The following is a 23,837-nucleotide window of genomic DNA, read 5'->3' on the forward strand; positions in this document are numbered from 1 at the left end:
TTTTGAGGCTTAAATTTTTAATCAGGTAATTAAGTCAGTTGTTGAAAATCTCACTTGATCTCACCTCAGTGTATTCAATGTACAATGTGGACTCTGCAGTCCAGAAGAAAGAAGTTTCACTCCTAAATCCAGCAGATTGTTGTTACTCACGTCAAGCTCTCTCATAGGAGAGGACGGGGAGCTGAGGACTGAGAACAGAGCTTCAAAACTTTTCTCTGAGACGTTACAGTGAGTCAGTCTGTAAAACAACAGACAAACATGGAAACAAATACTGGTGTGGAAGTAGAGCAAGTATGCAGTGAGGCCTCATTAAAAGATTTAACAATATTCAGTTGAGATTTTTATTTGTTTTTTTTTCCCAGTAATTAATGTCTTACATAGATTACAACACATGGGTTAACGTAACTTTAAGGTTAACTTTACTTTTTTGGCTAAATTGACGAAAACAAAAATACTGTTTGGTCTGACCTCAGAGTATTCAGTGTACAGTTTGGACTTTCCAGTCCAGAAGACAGAAGCTTCACTCCTGAATCCTCTAGGTTGTTGTTACTCAGGTCCAGCTCTCTCATACTGCAGGTCTGGGAGCTGAGAACTGAGGACAGAGCGTTACAACCTCTCTCTGAGAGGTTACAGTGAGTCAGCCTGAAAACAAACACATCAACAAACAAAACCAAACAAATAACAATTAAAATTATCCATTCGACAAATTAAATCAGTTAATATATTCAATTAGTCAAGAAAAAATGCCAGTGATGTGGACACTGTACCAGTCCATCGTGGTGAAGAGAGAGCTGAGTGTAAAAGTGAAGCTCTCAATTTACTGGTCTATCTACGTCCCTACCCTCACCTATGGTCATGAGTTGTGGGTAGTGACTGAAAGAACGACATCACGGATACAAGCGTCGGAAATAAGCTTCCTCTGAAGGGTAGCTGACCTCTCCCTTAGATATAGGGTGAGGAGTTCAGCCATCCAGGAGAGGCTCAGAGTAGAGTGACATCTGATCAAAGAAATCAATGACTCAATTCATTGTTTCCAAATAAAGGGATGGACACATATTTACTTACAGAGCTTTGTTGGAAGCTTTGACCACTGGTAGGAGCCTCAGAAGAGCCTCCTCTGAAGCAGAGTATTTTTTCAAGTCAAACACATCCAAATCTTTTTCTGATGACAGTAAGATGAAGACCAGAGCTGACCACTGAGCAGGAGACAGTTTATCTGTAGAGAGACTTCCTGATCTCAGGGACTGTTGGATCTCCTCCACTAGAGAACTATCATTCAGTTCATTCAGACAGTAGAACAGATTGATCCTTTTCTCTGTAGACAGATTGCTACAGATCTTCTTCTTGATGTACTGGACTGTTTCCTGATTGGTCTGTGTGTTACTTTCTGCCTGTGTCAGCAGACCTTGTAGAAGACTTTGATTGGTCTGCAATGAAAGACCCAGGAGGAAACGGAGAAACAAGTCCAGGTGTCCATTTGGACTCTGTAAGGCCTTTTTCACAGCATTCTGGTAGAATAAATTTAATTTGGATTTTATTTGAAAGACTCTAAATAAGTGAGATTTTTTTTCATCCAGCAGATTGACTCCAGAGTTGATGAAGGTCAGATGGACATGAACTGCAGCCAGAAATTCCTGAACGCTCAGGTGGACAAAGCAGAACACTTTATTCTGGTACAGCCCTCTCTCCTCTTTAAAGATCTGTGTGAACACTCCTGAGTACACTGAGGCTGCTCTGATATCGATGCCACACTCTGTCAGGTCGGATTCATAGAAGATCAGGTTTCCTTTCTGCAGCTGATCAAAAGCCAGTTTTCCCAGAGACTCAATCATCTTCCTGCTCTCTGGACTCCAGTGTGGATCTGTCTCAGTTCCATCATCATACTTGACCTTTTTCACTTTGGCCTGAACCACCAGGAAGTGGATGTACATCTCAGTCAGGCTCTTGGGCAGCTCTACTTCCTTTCTGGTTTTCAGCACATCCTCCAGAACTGTAGCAGTGATCCAGCAGAAGACTGGGATGTGGCACATGATGTGGAGACTTCGTGATGTCTTGATGTGGGATATGATCGTGCTGGCCTGCTCCTCATCTCTGAATCTCTTCCTGAAGTACTCCTCCTTCTGTGGGTCAGCAAATCCTCTGACCTCTGTCACCATGCCAATATAGTCATGAGGGATCTGACTGGCTGCTGCAGGTCGTGTGGTTATCCAGAGGCGAGCAGAAGGAAGCAGGTTCCCCCTGATGAGGTTTACCAGCAATACATCCACTGAGGTGGACTTGCAAGGGTCAGTTAGGATTTTAGTTTTGTGGAAGTTCAGAGGAGGTCGACACTCATCCAGACCATCAAAGATGAAGACAACCTGGAAGTCTTCAAAGCTGCAGATTCCTGCTTCTTTGATTTCAGTAAAGAAGTGATGAACAAGTTCCACCAAGCTGAACTTTTCCTCTTTCAGCACATTCAGCTCTCTGAAAGTGAATGGAAATATGAACTGGATGTCCTGGTTGGCTTTGTCTTCAGCCCAGTCGAGGGTGAACTTCTGTGTTAAGACTGTTTTCCCAATGCCAGCCACTCCCTTTGTCAGCACTGTTTTGATTGGTTCATCTCTTTCAGCTGATGCTTTAAAGATGTCTTCTTGTCTGATTGTTGTTTCTGGTCTGTCTGGTTTCCTGGATAGTGTTTCAATCTGTCTGACCTCATGCTCATCACTGACCTCTGCAGTTCCTCCCTCTGTGATGTAGAGCTCTGTGTAGATCTGATTCAGAAGGGTTTTGTTTAACGCTGCTGAAATCCCCTCAACCACACACTGGAACAACTTCTTCAGATGGGACTTGAGTGTAGATCGACACCTCTGCAGAGTCTCTGAATAACAAAAAAAGAAAGGAAAAAAAATAAGATAAGAAAAAAAAATGCTATGCATCAATAAAAGTAACTGGCATTTTGAAATTACTTTCTCTTCAGATCTCCATGTGCTGATGTAGTTCATTTTATTAAAATAATTACATGCAATTTCTTGCATCTATTTTAACTGTCCATTAAAAAAAGGAAAAAACTCCTGTACATTTTCAAAACCTTAACTTCCATGATATCATGTCAGAGACCTAAGTTAGTGCTGCTTTAACTTATGAAAAGCCTTCAAATATCCTGAGTTTACTATGGGATTGTTCTTTTTCACTTCATCCAGCCCTAAGTGATTAAACTTTTCAAATAAGCCATCCCTGTGCAAGTGTTAAATTTTTGAAATAAACAGGAGTGTTCAAAATCGATATTGATATACCTTTATTAGTCCCACAAGGGGAAATTTCATAAGGCTGCCGACCTATTGCATGCCATGGCGACCCATGGTCAAATCAGTGTATAATTACCTGAAAATCATAAACTAATTTAAATATCTTCAGTTTACTGTGTAGATGCGGAACCACAAAAGTTTGGGTTATGTTGTGAGATGTTGATGTGACATGCAAATTTGGGAGTCTTGCAAGATTAAAATCAGTTTTGTTAGCATTGTTTTCATCAAAAATGCAATAAAATATTAAACGTTTATTTTTTATAGATCTGTTGTTCAACATTTGACTACATTTAATTTTAGACTTTTTAAACTTCATGCCAAATCCTTTAATTATTCTGTGGTGTGACATCTCAAAAATGGTTAAAAAAATATTAACATTAATAAATAAAAAAGGTTTATGGTGCAATTGTGTTAGTGTCTGTTACTGTAAATAACATAATCATTATTTACATACATATATTTTATTTAAGTGTAATTTAATGAAATTTGATCAAATTTGTAACTGAAAACACCGTGCTTTGGTGTGACACCATATCCTGATTTTAAATTGGGAAATTCTATCTGCAGCTTCTTTAGCTGAAGAGCCTCATGAACTCCATGGTCATGAGGTTAAGTACATGTTATTTATTTTTTTCAGGTGAAAATCAGTCTGCAAAGTGTTTAGTCCTTTTGGATAATTTGGATAATTTATCAAAAAATGTAAATTCAGTATTTAATTCAAATAAAGTTTTTGCTGTTGATTTTTAAGAGAGGTTCAAATATCAAGAGGTCCCATTGAAATAAGTATAAAGTAAATAAATGTTTTAAGTGTGAAATTTATCTCTTTCAGAAAAAATACACAGGAAAAAAAGTGGGAGAAATAGGACAAAAAGGTATAGAATGTAAACTAACAAGTATAAGTATCGTCAGAGACAGATTTATTAAGACCTGGTAATTATAGATTTAATTTTGTACCAAGAAAGACATTTAAGACATATTGTAATTAGAAAAAAAAAGGAAGGTACTTCTTCCTTTTTAAGCAAAATCATATTTTGCTTTAGAAGAGCATCATAAAGAGTTACTCAATGACAATTCGTTATTAAGTACTAAGCCAAGCCTATACTAGCTTCAGCTATCAGAATCAGAATACTTTATTAATCCCTGAGGAAATTATGTGGTTACAGTTACTCCAAGATAGTAACAATAGTAAATAACTAAACTACGCATCCATCCATCCATCTATCTATCTGGGGTCAGGCGCCAGGGCAGCAGCCTGAGCAGAGAAGCCCAGACCTTCCTTTCCCTAGCCACCCCTTCAAGCTTCTCTGGGGGAATACCAAGGCATTCCCAGGCCAGCCGAGCAATATAACTAACCAAACTAAATTAAATATCTGTTAAATAAGCTATTATGTATAGATTAACTTTGGATGACATGGTAAGAGCAAAAGGTAGTGATTTTATAATAACATAATAATTTGAAAAATACATTACAAATTCAGTGATTATAACTGTAGAGATCACAATCAATTTATTTCTAAGCACGTTTAAAAATGACACAGATTGACCAAAGTGCTGTATAAAGTAAAAAATAAAACTCTTCACCATTAAAAGCTAGGGGGTAAAGATGTGTTTTCATACGGGATTTAAACATGTCAAGTGTTAGAGAGACCCTAATTTGAAGAGGCAGACTGTTTCAAAGTTTAGGCACAGCAATCTCAAATGCCCGGTCTCCTCTGTGTTTTAGTCTGCTTCTAGGAACAATCAGAAGCAACTTATCAGCTGACCTAAGAGTTCTGTTTAGAGTATTTTGAGTTAAAAGATCAGAGAGATATGAGAAGCTAATCAATTCAGAAACTCCAAAACGAGCAATAAAATCTTAAAATCAATTCTAGAATGTACTGGAAGCCAGTGTAAACGAGCCAAAACTGGGGAAATATGGTTGCGTTTACGTATGCCTGTCAAGTGTCGGGCTGCAGCATTTTGAACAAGCTGAAGATGAGAGAGCAGAGCCTGGCTGATACCAAAATAAAGACTATTACAGTAGTCAAGCCTGGATGAAATAAATCCATGAATCACTTTCTGGAAGTAAGCATATGACAAAATGTTCTTAATTTTTGCAAGGGCCCTGAGCTGGAAAAAGCTGGATTACATAAGTTCATAATAAATTACAAGGGTAATAAACTGGAAAGCATATAAGGCACGTGATTGATAACAGTTCTAAAAATGTCTGATAAATAAAATGCAATACATAAATTTATTGAAAATATCAAAATTCATAAATTTAATTTGTTGTTAATTAAACTAAACCGTTTTAATACGAGTTTGAGTAAACAAACTTTTGTTTCAAGATATGTGGTCTCACCTTTCTTTACAGATGAGGATCGACGCAGTTGAGATGAGAGAACTGGATCTATAGTCCGAAGATGCCTGATCATTATCCTACACGCTTCGTTTCCTTTTTTCTTCACTGTGTCGATTAAGCAGCGAGCCTTATTTGCTCTGGATTGGTTTTCTTCTAATATTGATTCTTTCTCCAAATCACCCAAAACACCATCATTTACAAGAGCTTCAAGGAGCTGTGTAAGGATTTCTTTTGACACCCTCCTCACAAATTCTCTCCGCAACATGGCAAGCTCCTCTAAAAGAATAAGAAATGAACTTAGTAAAGTCAGTACACTTAAGTGTTTTAGGACGATGTGCCTGTAGAATAATAATAATGATTTCTCATGTGTGAGTGAATTCTGATAACTTTATGTGTGAAAATAAATGTCCTGTTGGTTTGATTTCTGATTCAGATGCCAAGTAGAAAGCATGGCATAGGCCATGTACCGTCAAATCTAGGACAAGAATTGCCTGCAGACCTCAGTCCCATGAAAATCTGTGGCGGCAGCTGAAGCTTCGAGTTGCCAAGCGTCAGGCAAGGGTAAGGATGAGTGGGCCAAAATCCCTCCTCTGCAAACCTGGTGACCAACTGCAAGAACTTTCTTACGACTATGCTTGCCAACAATGGTTTTTCCACCAAGTAAGACTCATGTCATGTTTTGCAGGAATCACAGGATTCGTAGCTTCTGGCACAGCAGACTGCAAGCATGTAGACAGACAGAGGTTCCTCCAACTGACCAAATGACCAACTGATCAATAAGGTTATGTTTCTTTATCCAGGAAAATAAGTAGCCTCAGCTAGTTGGTCTCCATTTAAACTGTTAGAAAAATAGCTGTTTGTAGAGGTTAAATGGTGATGCCAAACTGTTTAGACAGTCTCTCATCTAAAAACACTGCTCTGACCCCGAGTCTATCAGCACTTGGAGTGAGACTGGCTGTAACAGGGTTAACTTGAAAGCCAACATTGTGTAAATTACTGATGGATGCTCTTTTGGCTTGACTATTAACTCCCAAGTATAAGCACTTGGCTTCAAGCTGGCTCTGATGGAGGTTTTTTCCTGTTGCAATGGATATCCTCTCAGCCATGCTCTTTCTGTCCAAACGCTAGCTGAGATAGATACTTCCACTCATTATAAGACAAACATACAAGTGTATGTTTAAGAGTCTTGGCTTAAGGACTTATTTTCAATAATCGTTTAAAGTAGGATGTTTCCTGTTGTTTTGATGTTTTAGAAACTCCTCAGTTAGACCTGAATTGGTAACCTTCTCTGTCACCACCTCTCAAAATTCCTACCTGCAAAAGGAAGATCCATCTCAGACTTGCCTGCCTTTCTGCTCTCCACTACATTGCTCCCATGGACTCCCCATTATTTTAATCAGATCCCAGGAGCAAACTTCCTCTTCTTACCTATTCCCTCATTAGGGGTAATTCTCCTGGCCGACAGGGACTGCTCTCATTCTTCTGTTAAAGATAAAATATGTAAACCTGTGCAAGCCTCAGTGTCTGCATTTAGGTCTCAGGTGTGGTATAAATATGATAAAAAGTGATTGCTAGCTTTTTCACTTTATTGCATTATGAATGCATGATTTAATTATATTTTAATCTACAATTTCAGTCTACATCCAAATGTCCACATTAGCTTGTGTCTCATCAGATTAGAGAATTTTTAATGTGTTTAGGCGTTTCCCTGCCTTGTGCTTCAGGTGGTGGTGATGATGTTTAATGGTGTAGGTGTAGCTTTTCGATAGCAGATGTTTACTCTTACCTTCTGGTGAAACTGATGAAGCTCCCTGGATTGTTGACGGAAAGAGCACACCTTGAATGATACAACTGTCTTTTTAGAGTGAAAACCTGCATGGCTTCAAAACAACATAAATACATCTGCGCTCAAACACAAAATGAAGTCACAAAGCTAGAGTAAAGTAAACTAGCACAACCTGAATTTATTAATACGTTTTGTTAAATACATTTTGCAGTTATGTGTCTTCATACTGCGCTGAGGGTTTTGTGTCTTTTTCCTCTGACTGACCTTCATTCATCTTCTTTAAAATAGATGTCCCCACATCCATCACATGCTCATTAGTATATGTCTGCACCATCAAATCTACAGTTTCCACTATGTCTGGGTTCTCCAGATGACAGTTTTTGATGGTTGTGAAATCACCCACAGGTACATTCTGCAGGCACCAGTGGAAATGTTTAAGCTCCTCCTCTTCCAAGTTCTCCATCATTTCAAGGAGCTGCTCATGAACAGACTTCTCCATCACTGATCTATCAAATATGAGGAGAAATATAGAAAAACCCTGATAATGACAGAGCAGCTATAAGACTAAAGAAATGAACTAAAAACTAAAAAAACAAAGAGAAAAACAGTAGTGTTTTTCCTGTTTTTTAAAAACATTTTTCTTATAACTTAAACTCAGCACCACCATCACCATCATTAATTAAAATAATTCATTACACATTCATTACATTGGAATATGTTGATTCTATTGGGATTTTTTTGTTTGTTTGTTTTTTTGTATATTATCATTGCTGTCCTTTAAAATGAATGCAGCAACCTTCAGGGTAAGTAAGTAAAAAACAAACAAACAAAAAAAACAGAGGTCCAGGTTGGTTCCTGGACCTCTGTTTGATGGAGCAGTGATGTGAGTGCTGAACTGTCACATGGAGAGTTAGAGATGGGCATCTCACCTCTGAGCTTTGGTCTGGCTCTCATGTTCCTCACACAGAGTGGTTTTACAGGGAAGGACTCCCTCCTCTCTGTCCTCACACTGATCCATGCTGCTGAATTCACATTCACATCAGCTCACACACACTTCCTTCACCTGCAGAGGAAACACAAATCATTCATGTGCACATCGACTTAAATCCTGTGTACTGTCCAAATATCAGCTGCTTCTTTTCTGCTTCATCTCAGTGTCAGTTAAGAGAATTAGAGTCCCTAGGAGGTGTCACTAGGATCCTGAAACACTGGGGGCTCAGCCGAGCCCCAAAATCAGACCAGCTTTTTGAAGTTATTGTGTGCATTTTATAACAAAATGGATGTAAATGTCAGACACTGTGTGCTCGCTAAAGACTGCAGTCAGGCGTGTTCGGCTGTCTTTAAGAGAATGATCCTGAAATAAACACTGAGAGCTCCATGTTGATGAAGCAGTCATGCGTGGGGTTGTGTGCTGACATGTTGACAGTGTAAGTTCAGGTTTTGCACTCAGACCTTCTATTGAGCCATAACGGCTCCTTTAAACTGACTCCCCTCTGTCTGCTCTGTCAGATGCTCAACTTTTCTTTACTGTCACATCAGTGTGCTGCTCTCTTCATCTCCACTCTCTCCTGTCGTGGTTGGAAAAAAGAAACCAATCAGCATGAGCTGATCAAACTCTGTCCAGATCTCTGATTATTGATGAGATGCATGGGTATTCAACACGTTATCTATTGAGATATTAACCCTAAGTTGCTTCCAATGCATCTGTCGGAGAATGTGTGTGAATGTTAGTTAGTAAGCACTTAAAACCATAGAAGACAGTGCTTGTGTGAATAGGTGAATGTCTTATAAAGTGCTTTAAGCGCTCCAGGAGAGTAGAAACGCGCTATATAAGAATCAGTCCATCTGTTTTTATTTTATCCATTGTTTCAAATAATTATCTGAACACATCTACCAACTGTTTGATGCCATTCAAGCTAAACAATCTTCAAAGGTCAAAGGTCACTGCTGGACACCAACACTGTTGCTGCACCTACAGGCTGATATTTAATGCGGATGTTCATCAATCAGCTTCTGCTGATGTTCATTCTGCTGAATTTTGACCTCTTTATGGCATCTGTCGTAAAGACATCATTTCCTCTATTCTTCATTTATGTTTTCTTCTTATTTTGCATTGAGTGTTTTAATAATTGCTCTCATTTTACACCGTTTTTGTCATGCTCTACATTTGTCTACATTCAGTGATACAGACAGTGAATGCAGTCAGACAGCAATGTGAGGCAAAGCTGCCATCAGCTGCTCTACTTCTACTATCAGTCCACTAGATGGAGCCATAAAGCCCACACAATGCATTCACTGACACACACTGATTCACCGTGACTGTAAACTTCAGTCCATTAATATTCAGTCAGTTCAACACATGTGAACAACATTTTCAAACATTTTAGTTGATCCATGATTCCAAGAGGATCAGCATAGTTAAAAGCTTCACACTAGTTTTAAATAAAATACAAAATAGTTGTGACACTGTGTAAAAAGTAAATGAAAACAGATTGCTATGATCTGTAAATCTCAGAAACCCATATTTTATTCACAATAAAACACAGTAACAAAATAAAATGCTTAAACTGAGAAAATGTACTATTTTAAGAAAACCATTGGCTCATTTTGAATTTTGCTGGTCTTTGCAGATTAGGGAATCTCTGCCTCTCTAAGTTGCTCTTTTAATACCCAGTACGTGGCATTAAGTGTCAAGAAATAGTAAAGGTCTCAGTTTAAATGTTTATATGTTCTAATGTGAATAAAGTATGCCTTTATGATATTTGCAAAATATTTATCTGCTGTCACTTTCTTTTTGAGAAAAAAAGCTTTCTAGTTCAACTGATGAGACTGCTGTAACTAAAGGACAGTATGGGTCACCAATAGACAGATGTGGGAGGGAACAAACAAACAATATTGTGGCAGTGACTTGTAGGTCTAATCAGAGCTGTTGAATGGAGAATTGCAAGAGTGGGGGTTCAGAATGCAAGATCATAATGTGATTTATGTAGACTTTAGATACTGGCAATGCTCATCTGGCAGTTAGAATGTGAGAATACAAAGCCAAGAAAAAGTACTTTTTTTGTATTTAGTAATTTAAAAAAACAGTTACCTACAATGGTTTGTATATGACAGTAAGGCACATGTAATTAAATCATTGTATATATATTTATGAGTCAGATATTCAAGGATTAGATTTAATTGCAAGCCTTACCTGTCTCCTCCACAAATTGTAAAGTTGTTTGTTTGTTTGCTTTTACCATTGTATGCTATTCAACAGTCTCATCCTATGTATTCATGGAAGAAAACAAATTTTTCAAAGTAAATTATTTTCTACCTACCTTACTTTCCAGTTTTCTTTATCGTGCTCATAATAACTGACTGTTACTTAAGAGTTTCAGAAAGGACAGAATGAGTCTGGCAGGTGACTAAAAATAATGACAGCATAACAATTCAGTGCACTAGCATGACTGCACTTGAACTTTCTTAGTAAATACATTGCACAACTAATATTTTAAAAAAGCACAAAACCCCCCAAAAAACAACAACAACAACAAGAGCAACAACTAAACACTTTTAGACTTTTTGACTTTGACCTGGTACTTCATTATTTAATTTATGCTGTAAATCTCTAAAAAACCCAAATAGTGGGTCACAGTGCACTGCAGTGTGCTGTGTTGCTCAATCAGAGGTCAGGTTAAACACGTGCAGTCATCACCACTGAAACCAAGAACTGAGAAACAGCTTAATTTAGAAAGAACTATATGAAGGTTATGCGTAATTCAATAAGGATGATCTGTAATTCATTCATCTGCCTTCTTTACTGGCTGTCAAGCTGCTTTTTGTCAAGCTGCTTTACATCACTGCCACTTCCCCACGCTGTCAATCTCAATACTGTCATCATTACTCTAGTCTAATCATCTTCTAGCTCACCTTCTTAACTTCTGCTTTGTATGTTTTTACACTAAACACTGAACGTTGGATAGATGTGCAGACCTTTCCTATATTGGGTCTATCAGTCCATGACCCATTCTGGACATCTATACGACATCCAAACAAGGTCTACAGTTTGACCCAACATTGATCAATAGTCTCTAATCAGTGGTTATGATTCATCATGACAATTTGTATATTAATTACCAAGAAACTGACCTCGCAGGCCATTGTTCATTCAGTTGGCTGGTTTCAGTCATTGTGCAAATGTACTGTTTACAAATTTGGGCAAACCTGCAGCCAGCTGAGACTGAAGAAGTCACTTGGATGAGTGACGAAATGTTTCTTCCACTGAAAACGCTACATCCAGATGAACAGAATCAACTTTTTGGGATTTCCTTATTGATTGAGCATGCATCAAGACTTCAGTGTAATACTGATGCGTTTTAACACACACCATGAAACCAATTTCACGGATGGGCCCAACTCAAGCCACTGACACAGCTTTGAACATGTAAAGCAAACGTTTAATGGATGATACCAAACTAGTTACATTCCAAACAGGCAGTATAAAACAGAAACCACAAAAACAATAGCCCAAACTCCTGATTATTACTCCCTGATGTGTTCTTAAAAAACAAGTCTGACATATTTTCTGCAAAGATAATGAAAGATAAGCTCTGACTGAAGTAAATCTGTAACATGATATGTTTTTAGAGGTAAATGAGGGGCTGACATCAGCACTGAAGGATTCAAATTTGCAGTCAGGTTTTGATCTCAGGATGCTGAAGAGAAATCACAGCAACATTAGAGGCCTGCACTATCAAGCAGGATTTCAACCTATTCAGCTAAATTCAAGTTTAACTCTGGCTTTTCTCTACTATCAAGGTGTGCTATGTCACCATGGTAACTCATGCTGCCAGATTAGACCAATCAGGTCTCCTGAAAGCATTGTCACCATTCTTGAAGATGGTTCAGAGTTCAGATCCTCAGAATGACAGTTTTTTTTGTTTTTTTGTTTTTTTAAATAGAGCTCTAAAAACTTTGTCTTCATTTGAAATCGATTCTTAGACACTTTGGTTACTTTTTGGCTGCAGTTTTTTCTTCACCTGTAGATTAATTCTACATTTGAATACTGGTTTTTGATTGACTCTTGAATTGAAATGCTTATAAATTGAGGTAATGATTGTTTTAGTGTCTTGAAAATGACCCAGAAATCCTTAGAAAGAATTGATAGTGTTGAGCAGACCACAGACGATGTGGGTCTAGAATGATTTTGACAAAAAAATCTTTAAAGACGAAAACTGTCTGATAAAAGTTCTACAAGTCTGCTAGAATAAAATGCTCTTTGAATCTCTGACCTGTTTGTTGCTAAATGAAACAAACACATGTATGTGTATGGTTCAAAGGCAGCTTTGCTTCCTGTGCTGCGTCTGCTGCGCTCCTGGATGATGCACATGTGGATTTGAATGCTTCTCAAACTAAAGCATTGCTCAGTTTAGATCACAATTCAGACACTAGTCTGAGCAATTCTTGCTGTGGAAAAGTGCCACAGTTTCATTATCACTTTTTAAAGAGGGAACTTCATCTGACACAATTTTCACACCTTTGAACTGGAAATGATGCTTTGAAGGAAACAGAATGGATTTGCATCCACAAAAGATACAGCAGCAGACTGAGGATCTTGAAGAAGATTAGTGAAAAAAGGAGATTTCATTGGATTTCCATGCATTGCTGCTCTGGACAGTGCCCTGCAGAAGCTACGGTGCTCGCTGATACTGAGAAGGTTTCTGTTTCTCTGTGTTTGATGAGCTCTGAGTTCTGTAAATATGTATACTGTACCATGACAGAGATCATAAAGGTCTCCTGATGTTAGAAATGAGAGCAAACGCAGGATGTGTGTGGACTGTGTGTAGAAGCATGTATGAATCCAGTCATGTTTAATTCAATATAGTGATGTGCTGATCTTTACCATGTTGTTCTGTTGTTTTGATCACTCTGGATTCAAATGATGAACAGATCAGTCCTGTATTTACTGCTATGGAGCTTAGCTGTGTAACAAGTGTGGGCTCTTCATAAAAACTTTAGCTTAATATCAACAAGTCCAGACTCCATTTATTTCAGGTCACAGCTCCAACATTACAACCATTTTAAATTCAACCATTTTTATAAGCCTGAATATCAAACATCATTGCCTAATAACTGAGTTACAGCCAACTGCCTGCTCCTGCAGATGGAGAGAAATGTTAATTACATTTACAGCTCTGGAGGAGTGGTAATATGAACAATACTTTTTCATACGCAGAAGAATAAGAGCATGAGGGTAAAGTTCAAACTGAGTAAGGACAGAAACTCACACACATCTCCAAAGACAACATGTCAACACAAAGGTAGCAGTGAATGAGCCCAGACCCAGAATGATGTTAAAGCTGAGTGAGTGCTGGCCACAGCTGAGCAACTGTTTGCAACTGTTTCTGCTGGAGAATCTCTGTGGAGACATTTTTCTGTCAATGACGCTTTGAGACGCTTTTCAATTTGAAATTTGTGTTCAATCTGAAACACTGAAACAAAGAACGTGTGTCCTCATTAGGACGGGGTTTAGTGGCAGGGTGTGTAGCCTGAGCTTCAGATTGTTAACTCTTAATAACGTGACAACACGTCTCTGGTCATCTTGACTGAGAGCTCTCAGAGACTCACAGAGATGTCTCTCTCTGTGGGTCCTGCAGTGTTAATATAAACACCCCGGAGCTCAGTCTCTCCAGCGGCTCTGTGGTCGAGTTTGGCCCATATTCAGTGTGTCAGTGAACAGGAGATCAGCGGCTCCTCACTGCCTCCTCCACAGACTAATGGAGGAGGGAAAAGCTGCCTTCAGTCATCAGTAAGTGGATCAACAGTAACAACGTCTATGAGTTTGGCTGATGACCATCAACTAACTGCTGCTGCTCTTATTCCCGGACTCTGATCACTCACACACACACACACACACACACACATACACACACATACACACACACACACACACACACACACACACACACAGAGACTTCATAGGTCCAGCTGTGACTCCGTTAATATGACCTATGGAGCAACAGATTTCTGCTGAAATTAAGCTGCATGCAGCTGATGTTAGCCACGAAAACATTTCACACCCACTTCAATGAAAAAACAACACTTTTCTTCCCTGAAACTTAAAAATAAACCATCCAATTTTTTATCTGAAATCATTCAAATTGTTATTTGATAAGGATTTTCATCAAAGCCTTTGACTCCAGTCAATCTAAAATAAGTCAAAAAAGAAGCAAGGGAAACTTACAGTTTCTTTAAACTCTGCAGAGATAGTGGAATCTCATCTCCCCAGCCGGGGCTTTTTCAGTGTGTTCTTGTCTCAACTCGTGTTGTGTGATTCCAAAGGTTCTTTGACTGTTTTTTTCTACTTTTGCTTTTCTCTCCACCCATTTGATCCAGGGTGCATTAATGAGAAGAATACCACACAAGCACGGACATGTCACATAACAAAAGCTGTTTGCAAATGTTACCAACTCTTTTCACATTTGCAAACCTAAATTTTCCCAGTGGACATAAAAGCTGTTTTCATTCTGTTTTGCACTGTTGTCAATAGAAAACTTAGGAAAATATAACATTGAGGACAATTCCACTCTAAACTTGCCTATGCTTTTGCTCAACTTTCATATTATATACCATTTATTGTTAGTTTCACAGGATCATGGTTCTGGATCTGTGGCCCAGTGTTTTGCATTTGGACTTTTGAATCTTGTTAATTCAATATCAAATTGGGAAGTGGATTTTGTTTCTAGATTTTATGAATTATATTTTGGTTTCCTTGTGCTGCTGAGATTTTCTGATCCCTGTTAGTTCTGTATTCTATTATTTATGTCATTAGTTCAGTCGTAAATTACTTTAGGTTTATCAGTTCTCTTCCTTTTCTCCATGTCATCAGTCTGTGTTTCTTTGACATCTACCATGTCTCAGTGTTTTGTCTATGTCAAGTTCTGTGCTTTAACCACTTAACTCTGCTATGGCAACACTTCCTCAAAATGTCGCTGTGTTGTTTGTGCTACAGCTGAGAGACTTTTAAGTTTTTTAATCTGCATGAGGAGAAGATGTGGTATCTGAGAGTGTGAGCTGTTTCCATGGTGACCCCCACTGATATACCTTTTAAATGATAAAAAAGTCCATCAGCTCTTTGGCTATTTGTTTCCAACATGTGACTCACACGGTTTACTTGACTTTGTCCATGTAGGTTGTAACACAGCCACGAGGGTCCAGTGATCATGTGACAGCAACTTAAAGCAAGTACAGTCTCCCTTGGGTGTATTATTCTGACTCTATTCAGAAATATTCTCACAGTGTGATTTATGCAAAGCTCACTCACATCCACTCACATCCTGGGCCTTTTGACCTCAGGAAATCACATGATAGGTTGGGGCTAAGTTTCACAGCGGGTTCACCCAAAACCTTGGCTGATTGTGACCTACACCCATTTTCACACCTTGGCTCGTGTGATTAGGTAGAGGATCAACAGGGGGTTCGTGACCCCCTTGGGGGACACCCAACTAGGACTTAAATCTGGGACTCTCCACCATTTGACCTAAGAATTGAAGAAGCTTCTCGGATGAGAGGTGAAATGTCTTCAAGCAACTTAAAGATGTCCAGACGCTTTTCTTTCCAAGCTCTTTAGACTACCATGACCTGGATGACTGAGAAACTTCACAGACATTTTCAAAGCTCTGTTTTTGTCAGAGGCTATTCAGCATGTGCCAACACAGCACCACAGAAAAGGCTGCAGTTTGTAACTTCTAAACAGAGGTTATGTGTTAAATGCCGGTACTCTGCTATGTAACCCATATTAAATTGTCTCAAAAAGTCCTGATTAAAAAGCAATGGTTGAAGACACAAAATTGTGTTTTGCTCTTCCACTTATTGAGAAATTGGGACACTTTTTGTTTTGATGCTGACATAAGTCAGTTCTTCTTATTACTGTGAACCTCGGGTAAATCGAGTTGGCATAGTAAGTGAGCCATTAGCTATGATAGTAATTCTATGTGATTCCTCTGTAATCAACTAATTAGCTATTATCAGAAAAACACAGTTTCTTTATTGTCTGCCATGTTGGGTAGCTCTTGCAGTCAGACTAAGGATTTCATTACAGTGAGCTCTGAGAATAGGGTTTCCAACTGTCCTGTTTTAGGCGGGAGATCCTGTATGATGAGCAAAAATTGGTTTGTCCCTTATTCTACACTGAATGTGGAGTATATTGACCGTTACCTACAATATCACATACAGTCAATATTTACAATATACCAAGCTGGTTGTGCATCTGGCACGCCAGTGTCCCTAATTTTATAGTTAATTTTATGGTTAAATATTAATCACGGTTAAATTAAGAGGGGATTCCAGAAATGAATCCAGCTCAAAGTTTCACAGCTCTAATGTGCAGCCATCACCTTAAAAATAAACAGCAGCACTGAGAGCGCACTGGACCCTTAAGTACGACACAGCTTGCTGTCTTTAATGAGTCTCTAATGAGTGAAAATGATTCAGATTGAATGTTTCTTGTGTAAACCTGGCTCACAGAGAATAGTTTCCCAGTTAGAAATGAAACCTATCCCCCAAACTTTAGTGGTTTCCAAGCTGTGAGACACTATCAGAAAGGTGGAGGCATTGCAGTTCCTCACTCAAACCAACCTGATTGACCTCACAACTTCATTTGAATACATAGCTGCTTATTTACAAATGAAACCAAGTGTCCTCATTATTATTATCTATAGAGCACCAAAGACAAACACTGATTTCCTTTAGGATCAAAATGATATTTTTAATTTCAAACTTAATTCTGTCTATGATGATGATAGAGTGGTTAAACTGATTAAAATGACTCTTTTCTCCAACTCACATAAAAAAAAAAATTTTTAACCTCGGAGTCTGCTGAAGCTGACTGAAAAAACAGGTTTAAAAACACTTAAAACACTTCATGCCATCTGTGTTCAAAAAACTGACATCATGCAGTTCATCTTCTCACCAGCAGAGGGCCACAAATCACCATCAATGAAGAGTTCAAGCAGATGTTAGTGATGTCAGAGCTGTAGGTGTTGATCTGATCAATATGGAAGTTGATGTATCTTTGATTGGATCAGTTTTTAGAAGCAGCTGTTTATATAGAATGACAGAAACATGAGAGATGCTGAATGTCTTTAATATTTTATACACTATTGGATGTCCACTTGAAAAATCACATTAAAAAAAGAGAAATAGAACATTTTGATTTGTTTTAATGAGCTCAGACTTGTTGAAAATGCAAAGGAGCTGGTTGTGAACTGAGCTTCAGAGAAGCACAACATACTGTAAAAGTAAAGTGTAAAGTAAAGTGTGTTGTGTTAGTCCCCGAAGGGAAATTACTCCTCTGCATTTAACCCATTCACCCAGTGAAGCAGTGGGCAGCCACCAGTGCAGCGCCCGGGGAGCAGTGTGTAGGGGCGGTACCTTGCTCAGGGGTACCTCAGGGTAGCCGTTCAGTGGGGTCGAACCCCCGACCTTCCGATCATGGGGCAGACACTCTACCTACTGAGCTATCCCTGCCCTTACTCACTGTGGCGCTTTGAGTGGAAAAAGACAGAAAAAGATTCTGGCAAACTGTCAGGTAACTCAGGAGGGGAAAGCGGTTTGGTACTTGCACTGTGTATGGTGCGGGTTGAGCGCTGCTGACTTCAACTGAGAACACTGTTGGGCGGTGGAAGGAATCCTTCGAGGACCTCTTTAATCCCACTGGCACATCTTCTGTGGAGGAAGCAGAGTCTGGGGACGAAGGGGGCAGCTCACCTGTCTCTGGGGGTGAGGTCACTGCGGCAGTTAAACAACTCCTTGGTGGCAGAGCTCCTGGGGTGGATGAGGTTTGCCCTGAGTTCATAAAGGCTCTGGATGTTGTAAGGCTGTCTTGGTTGACAGGCCTCTGCAATGTTGCGTGGAGATCAGGGGCGGTGCCTCTGGAATGGCAGACCAGGGTGGTGGTTCCCATCTTTAGGGGAATCAGCCTCCTTGGGAAACGCTATACCAGGGTGCTTGAAAGGAGAGCCATTGTTATGGGCCAGAACCCCATTCAATGGGGTTTCCCCCTCCCTGACCTGGAGTGATGTGACTCTGGGTCAGGGACGAGTTCCTGCCCCAAGTGTTGGAGTTTAAGTATCTCAGAGTCTTGTTCATGATGATGGGAGAGGGAAACTGGAGATTGACGGACGGATTGGTGCTGCAGCTGCAGTGATGCAGATACTATACCGGTTTGTCGTGCTGAAGAGAGAGTTGAGTAAAGGTATGGTCATGAGCTGTGGGTAGTGACTGAAAGAATGAGTTTATGGATACAAGAGGCGTAAATGAGCTTCCTCAGAAGGGTGGCTGGCCTCTCCCTTAGAGATAGGGTGAGAAGTTTCACATCGAAAGGAACCAACTGTTGTGGTTCAGGCATCGGGCATCCTCACCCAGGATGCCTCCTGCGCGTATCCTGAGTGAGGAGTTCTAGCATGAATAATTGTAGCTTCCATCTTTAAAGGACTGAAGAAGAAGAAGTTTACAAAGAATCATTTAGAGCAGTTTAAAACATCAACTGATTGAATCCATGAATCTGAAAACGTGTTTCTGAGTGAAAGAGACAGACATGTACAGATTGAACAATCTGTTCAACAGTCAGAGTGTTTCCCTAACGGGAGGACACTCTTTACACTCAACTCAGCACAGACACACTGAGGAACCAGAATTAAACCAAAACCCTGGATAAAGAGGTTCAGTGAATGTGGTGTTGAAGGTGTGGAGGTGGATCAGGGTGTCAGAGGAGACTCTGTAGAAGGACAGAGTGCCAGCAGGACAGTCCACATACACTGCTACTCTGTTAGAGACAGAGGAGGAGGAGGAGATCGATGTTGATCTGTTGTTGTGCCAGAGAGAACGAGGAGCACCATTATAGCAGCTCAGACTCCAGGAATGATCATTGTTTCCAAACACACAGTCATTACTGTCCCCTTTTCTTCTGATTCTTCTGTAACTCACTGATATATAAGATTTTCCTTTCCACTCGACCTCCCAGTAACAGCGACCAGTCAGACCATTTCTACACAAGAGCTGAGGCCAAAAATCAAATCTGTCTGGATGATCAGGATATGACTGAACCTCCTCCACATGTGTCACCTTCCTGTTGTTGTCAGACAGTTTGAGGTTTGCGTTTACTGTGTTTGTGTCGATTGTGACTTGACAAGAATCTGAGTGAGAGAACAAACACAATCCAGCTGCAGTTATTGATCCATCATCTGTTCATTGATTGACACTTTGATGATGACTCCTGCATGAGTGATGTGACAGTTTGAAGGTGGTTGAATGCGTGATGCTTTTTTTTCATGAATCACATTAAAAACACACTTACACTTCCTCAGACCTGGTCTCAACCATCGGACTCCAGCAGGCTCCACCCTGAAAGGAGGAGGGGGGTCAGACCAGCACAGTCTCTTTCAGCATGCACACATGGACATTACATCGCTCGCATACACATACTGTTAGACACTGATAAAGGAACAGTCCAACATTTTCACAAATACACTTCAATCCATACCTGGATCAAATTCCTGATGATTTGGACTGATCCTGGATCTGTTAGTACACCACTGTATTAAATTAAATACGATTGATTCAAACTGTGACCTTCATTATTTTTATATTCCTCTTCTGTTTAGCTGGAAAGGACAATGAAACATAAATGTGGCATCTCTCTGTTGTCCGAGTGGGTGTGTTTCAATTAGGTCAGTAAGCTCAACCAGAATTTATACACAACGCACATCGGATTATAAGGCGCACTGTTGATTTGTATTTATCAGTCTTCATTGGCTTAGTCTTGTTATTTTGTGGCATGTGCCAGATTTTTAATATTTTTATTTTGGAATCCACTTTTTGTTCCTTCACAAATACAAGTGTTTATTCTAGCAAGTGCTTAATTTCTCTATTGTTAATTCAACTGCAAAAGTTACACAGAAAAGCAAAAAGATGTTTAAATGTGCAATGTTTCATATTTTACTAAGAGCTTAGACTTTGTGTTTTACAGAGGGACATTCCCATTGAGAAAACAAGAGAGGTGATCATCAGATGTCTCATTGACCATCTGGGAGAAGATGCAAATACCCTAATCAAAGACTTCAAGGTTGGTGCATTAAGTCACTTTCAGGAATTTTAAAAGTTTTATATTTTGGGTAATGGGATCATAGTTCCTATGTAATAAATGAAATTTGGATTACAGGAAGTGTGTAGTAGTGCTGTTTTAGTTTATTTTATTTGTTGCTGTTTTTAGGACACTTAAGGGTTGCATGTAAGCATGAGTAATGGAATTTTTTTGCTGAGATTCTCCACCCAGCCCCCAAATACAATAACTGAGAGATCAGTGGGTGAGACACATTGAATCATAATGATGTAAAAATGTCATAACTGCAGCATTCACATTTCCTAGTAGGTCTAAGTGAAGGAAACTGGACTCAATTCAGCGAAACATCTTCAAGGAACCAAAGAAGCCTAGTTTCCTTCACTTAACCTACTAGGATTACCATGACCTGAATGACTGAGAACCTTCACCAGCTATAAAGGAAACATCAAATAACTGTTTATCATGATGTGTATCACTGCTGAAAGCCCCTGCCCATTTCAAAACAACCACTCCCCCCATATTATTTCACACAGAGAGACCATTCATGCAGAGGAAAAACTAACTTACCTAAAATTACTTAAAATTGCAGATGTCAGTGTTAAAATTAGTAGCTTCAGATTTCACATGAAAACAGGCTTTTTGTGTCCATGTCTTAAAATATGTGGGATAAAAGTAAGCTCTAGTTCTGTGTTATGTCTACATGAGGATGTTGATGATGGTTGTCTTGAAGAGGCTTTGGCTGAGGAGGTGATGAAGGTTTACCTGCTGGAGAACCAAGATGGGTCATTCCGCGTGATGTAGGGATAATTATTGAGGACATAACTGTTCTACGTAATCTTGGGGATCTCAGCAGAGCCTGTTACTCTGTGTTGGGACCAGCCTATGCTTTGGATCTGAAATACCCCAAGAATCTCAAATATTCCTCTGAGGTATTCCAAAAAGTGTTCCTGGAGCTGGATCCTACAAACCTTTTAGTCAAGGTTCAGAGACTGAAAAATCACCTCTGTGCATTGTCTATTAGCCTAAGGAAGGGTCTAAGCTTGTTCTTGCATCATGGCAGTTCTTCTGTAATTAACTGCAGGATGGAACAGAAACCATGAGCCTTTTTCATTGTTTGGTTAATTTTGTTTTACAGTCTGAGATTTTGTGTTTGCTTTCCTCATTTGTCATTTATCTTTTAAGTAGGAAAGGCTTTGAGCTAATGGGGAAAAGACTGTTTTCGTTTTAGTGCTTGGTTGTTTGGAGTTATTGCCATGTTGATGAAAATATAAAATGTTTCATTGTTAAAAATGTTACCATGTGGTCATTTTTCATACATGTATTATAAAACACACATCTACCTATAATTAGTTTTTTTTTAACTTAGAACTACCAGTGAAATACAATAAAATTCATATTAAATTTTAAGCCCAATTTTGATTAATTACAATTTTAAAAATTAAGTAAATGCAACAATTTTTGTATTAAATGACCATCTTGATTTTAGTTACATATACCAAGAATTTCAGTATTATCTACTCAATTTTTTGTGGTTTTCACTTAACCTTATTTTTTTTAAACTTATAATTTCAGTTCTATTGACTCGATTTTTGATGTTACTGTACCAACTACAATTATTCATTTCAAATTAATTTGTTTAAGCTTTAGATATTCAATTGATCAAGTATAATTAAGAGATTTGACTGATTTCCAGTCTACTCAATATTTGTGAATGTAAAAATGTTGCATCAAAAATTTTTAAGGAAATGTCAGTTTTAGTTTTTAGAGTGTATCTAAAGTCAAACATTACAGTTGGAATTGTCCACACCAGCCATACTCTTCATAGCCACAAGAGGGAAAATTTATCAAGCTAGGTACCAAAAGGCCAGCTCTATGCCATTTTAGAAAGGCCCAATGCCTATATAAATAGCATTTGACAAAAAGATTAAATGGGGGTTAGAATAAGAGAATAATATGTATTCTAGAATTAAACACCTATTCTTAAGAGAAACATAGCTCATTACCTCACTATATGCACAGGCTCACATGCAAAAATGACCAGCTTCTCAGGGGCACTGAGACCAATACCATTACACAATGAGTCTTTTAAATGTATGGAATATCACACTGCACATATAGTCATGCTGGACACTGTGTGGTGATATTTATATTGCTCCGGCACAACTATGCCCTACCTTCAATTAGTTTCACAGTCAGTTTCCTTTTCGTCAACATTTCTTCCAAGTGCATCACAATTATCTGCTTATTTGATTTCACAAGCTATTTCTTACAATTATTTTTTTTTTACTTTGACAGCCTCCTGTCTGGTGTGCATCATGTTCAGTTTTGTTTCCCTCTGTCTCATTTGCTAGATTCCATTCAGCTGTGTTCCCTCCTGTGGTTTGTTCCCTCATTCCCTCGTTTCTTGCTACAAGAACCAGCAAAGGTAGTTCAGAGGTCTGGAGATTTTGCACATGCACACACATGAAAAGATGCAGCTTCTATTCTTCTGATATGTTTTTTGGTTTGCTTTATTTAAGTCTACTTTTAATTAAATTCACAATAGACTTGTCATGTTCCTGTGGCTTTCAGGTTCAGTTTCAGATCTGATTTTAAAACTTTTGTTTTAAATATGATTGTTTCATATTTAACATGTCCCAGGACTGTTCCCATACAGAGATTGAGCTAATCTGGACCATGTCAAAAGGGAGGAAAAGGGTAAAATAAATGCACCATTAAAATACAGCTATTTAGCCAAATCGTGAATAAATGACAGGCAAAAGGCAGTTATCATTAAGATTCCTGAAAAAGGTCTCCTTGGAGACTCCTGTGTATATAATGACTGTTTATTATCGAGCTAGACTAGTATTTCTGTTTATGATAATGTACCTTCATATGTGACTGTTCATTCCACATCTACACAAAACAAACAGGAAGTGAATGAAGGACACAGAAAATGTTTCTAGCTTTTCCTCCTCTTCCTACTTTCTTGCCATACCTGAGTGTGTCCAGTCTCCAGTGTGGATCCTCCAGTCCTATAGACAGCAGCTTAATTCCTGAAGCTCCTGGATGATTGTAGCTCAAGTCCAGTTTTCTCAGATGGGAAGGGTTGAAGCTCAGAGCTGAGGCCAGAGAAGTGCAGCCTTCCTCTGTGATCAGACAGCCTGACAGACTGCAGACAGACAAAACAACAATCTATCAGTGAAGAATTTGCTGACGCTTTGTCTGTGTTTTTTCTGTTTTTCAGACAAAATGATACTCATCCATTCCATTGCAGTGGACAGTACAATATTATCCAACATTAGAGAACATCAAAACATTTGAGTAGCACTTGAATATAGT

The 23,837-nt window shown here is 38.9% G+C and overlaps 2 protein-coding genes across 2 annotated transcripts in view; both read right to left on the bottom strand.

The window, feature by feature from the left end:
* Positions 1-23,837, bottom strand: part of LOC100701816 (NACHT, LRR and PYD domains-containing protein 3) — a 51,517-nt gene that overhangs the window by 11,752 nt on the left and 15,928 nt on the right. Inside the window, exon 10 of the mRNA XM_025903278.1 lies at positions 23,494-23,667. Within this exon, the coding sequence (XP_025759063.1) occupies positions 23,494-23,667 (174 nt within the window). The remainder of the gene's footprint in view (positions 1-23,493; positions 23,668-23,837) is intronic.
* On the bottom strand, positions 100-14,721 carry LOC100701273 (protein NLRC3-like). The gene is made up of 8 exons (XM_025902894.1): positions 14,640-14,721; positions 8,344-8,477; positions 7,679-7,920; positions 7,415-7,465; positions 5,629-5,904; positions 1,066-2,860; positions 469-592; positions 100-238 (listed from the first exon to the last, which is right to left on the bottom strand). The coding sequence occupies exons 2-7, from the start codon at positions 8,430-8,432 to the stop codon at positions 547-549; spliced, it is 2,499 nt and encodes an 832-aa protein (XP_025758679.1). The 5' UTR covers positions 8,433-8,477; positions 14,640-14,721; the 3' UTR covers positions 100-238; positions 469-546.

This window comes from Oreochromis niloticus, linkage group LG23 (genome assembly GCF_001858045.2).
Source record: "Oreochromis niloticus isolate F11D_XX linkage group LG23, O_niloticus_UMD_NMBU, whole genome shotgun sequence".
Taxonomy (NCBI): Eukaryota; Metazoa; Chordata; class Actinopteri; order Cichliformes; family Cichlidae; genus Oreochromis; species Oreochromis niloticus.

Bases quoted from the DNA above. Each gene is read 5' to 3' on its own strand.
- LOC100701273 (XM_025902894.1), bottom strand. From the start codon at position 8,432: ATGGATCAGTGTGAGGACAGAGAGGAGGGAGTCCTTCCCTGTAAAACC. The intron at 5,905-7,414 runs GTAAGAGTAAAC...TTATTCTTTTAG, and splicing joins TTCATCAGTTTCACCAGAAG to AGGAGCTTGCCATGTTGCGG. The intron at 593-1,065 runs GTAAGTAAATAT...CTCTGTCCTCAG, and splicing joins AAAGCTTCCAACAAAGCTCT to TTCTCAGCTCCCAGACCTGC.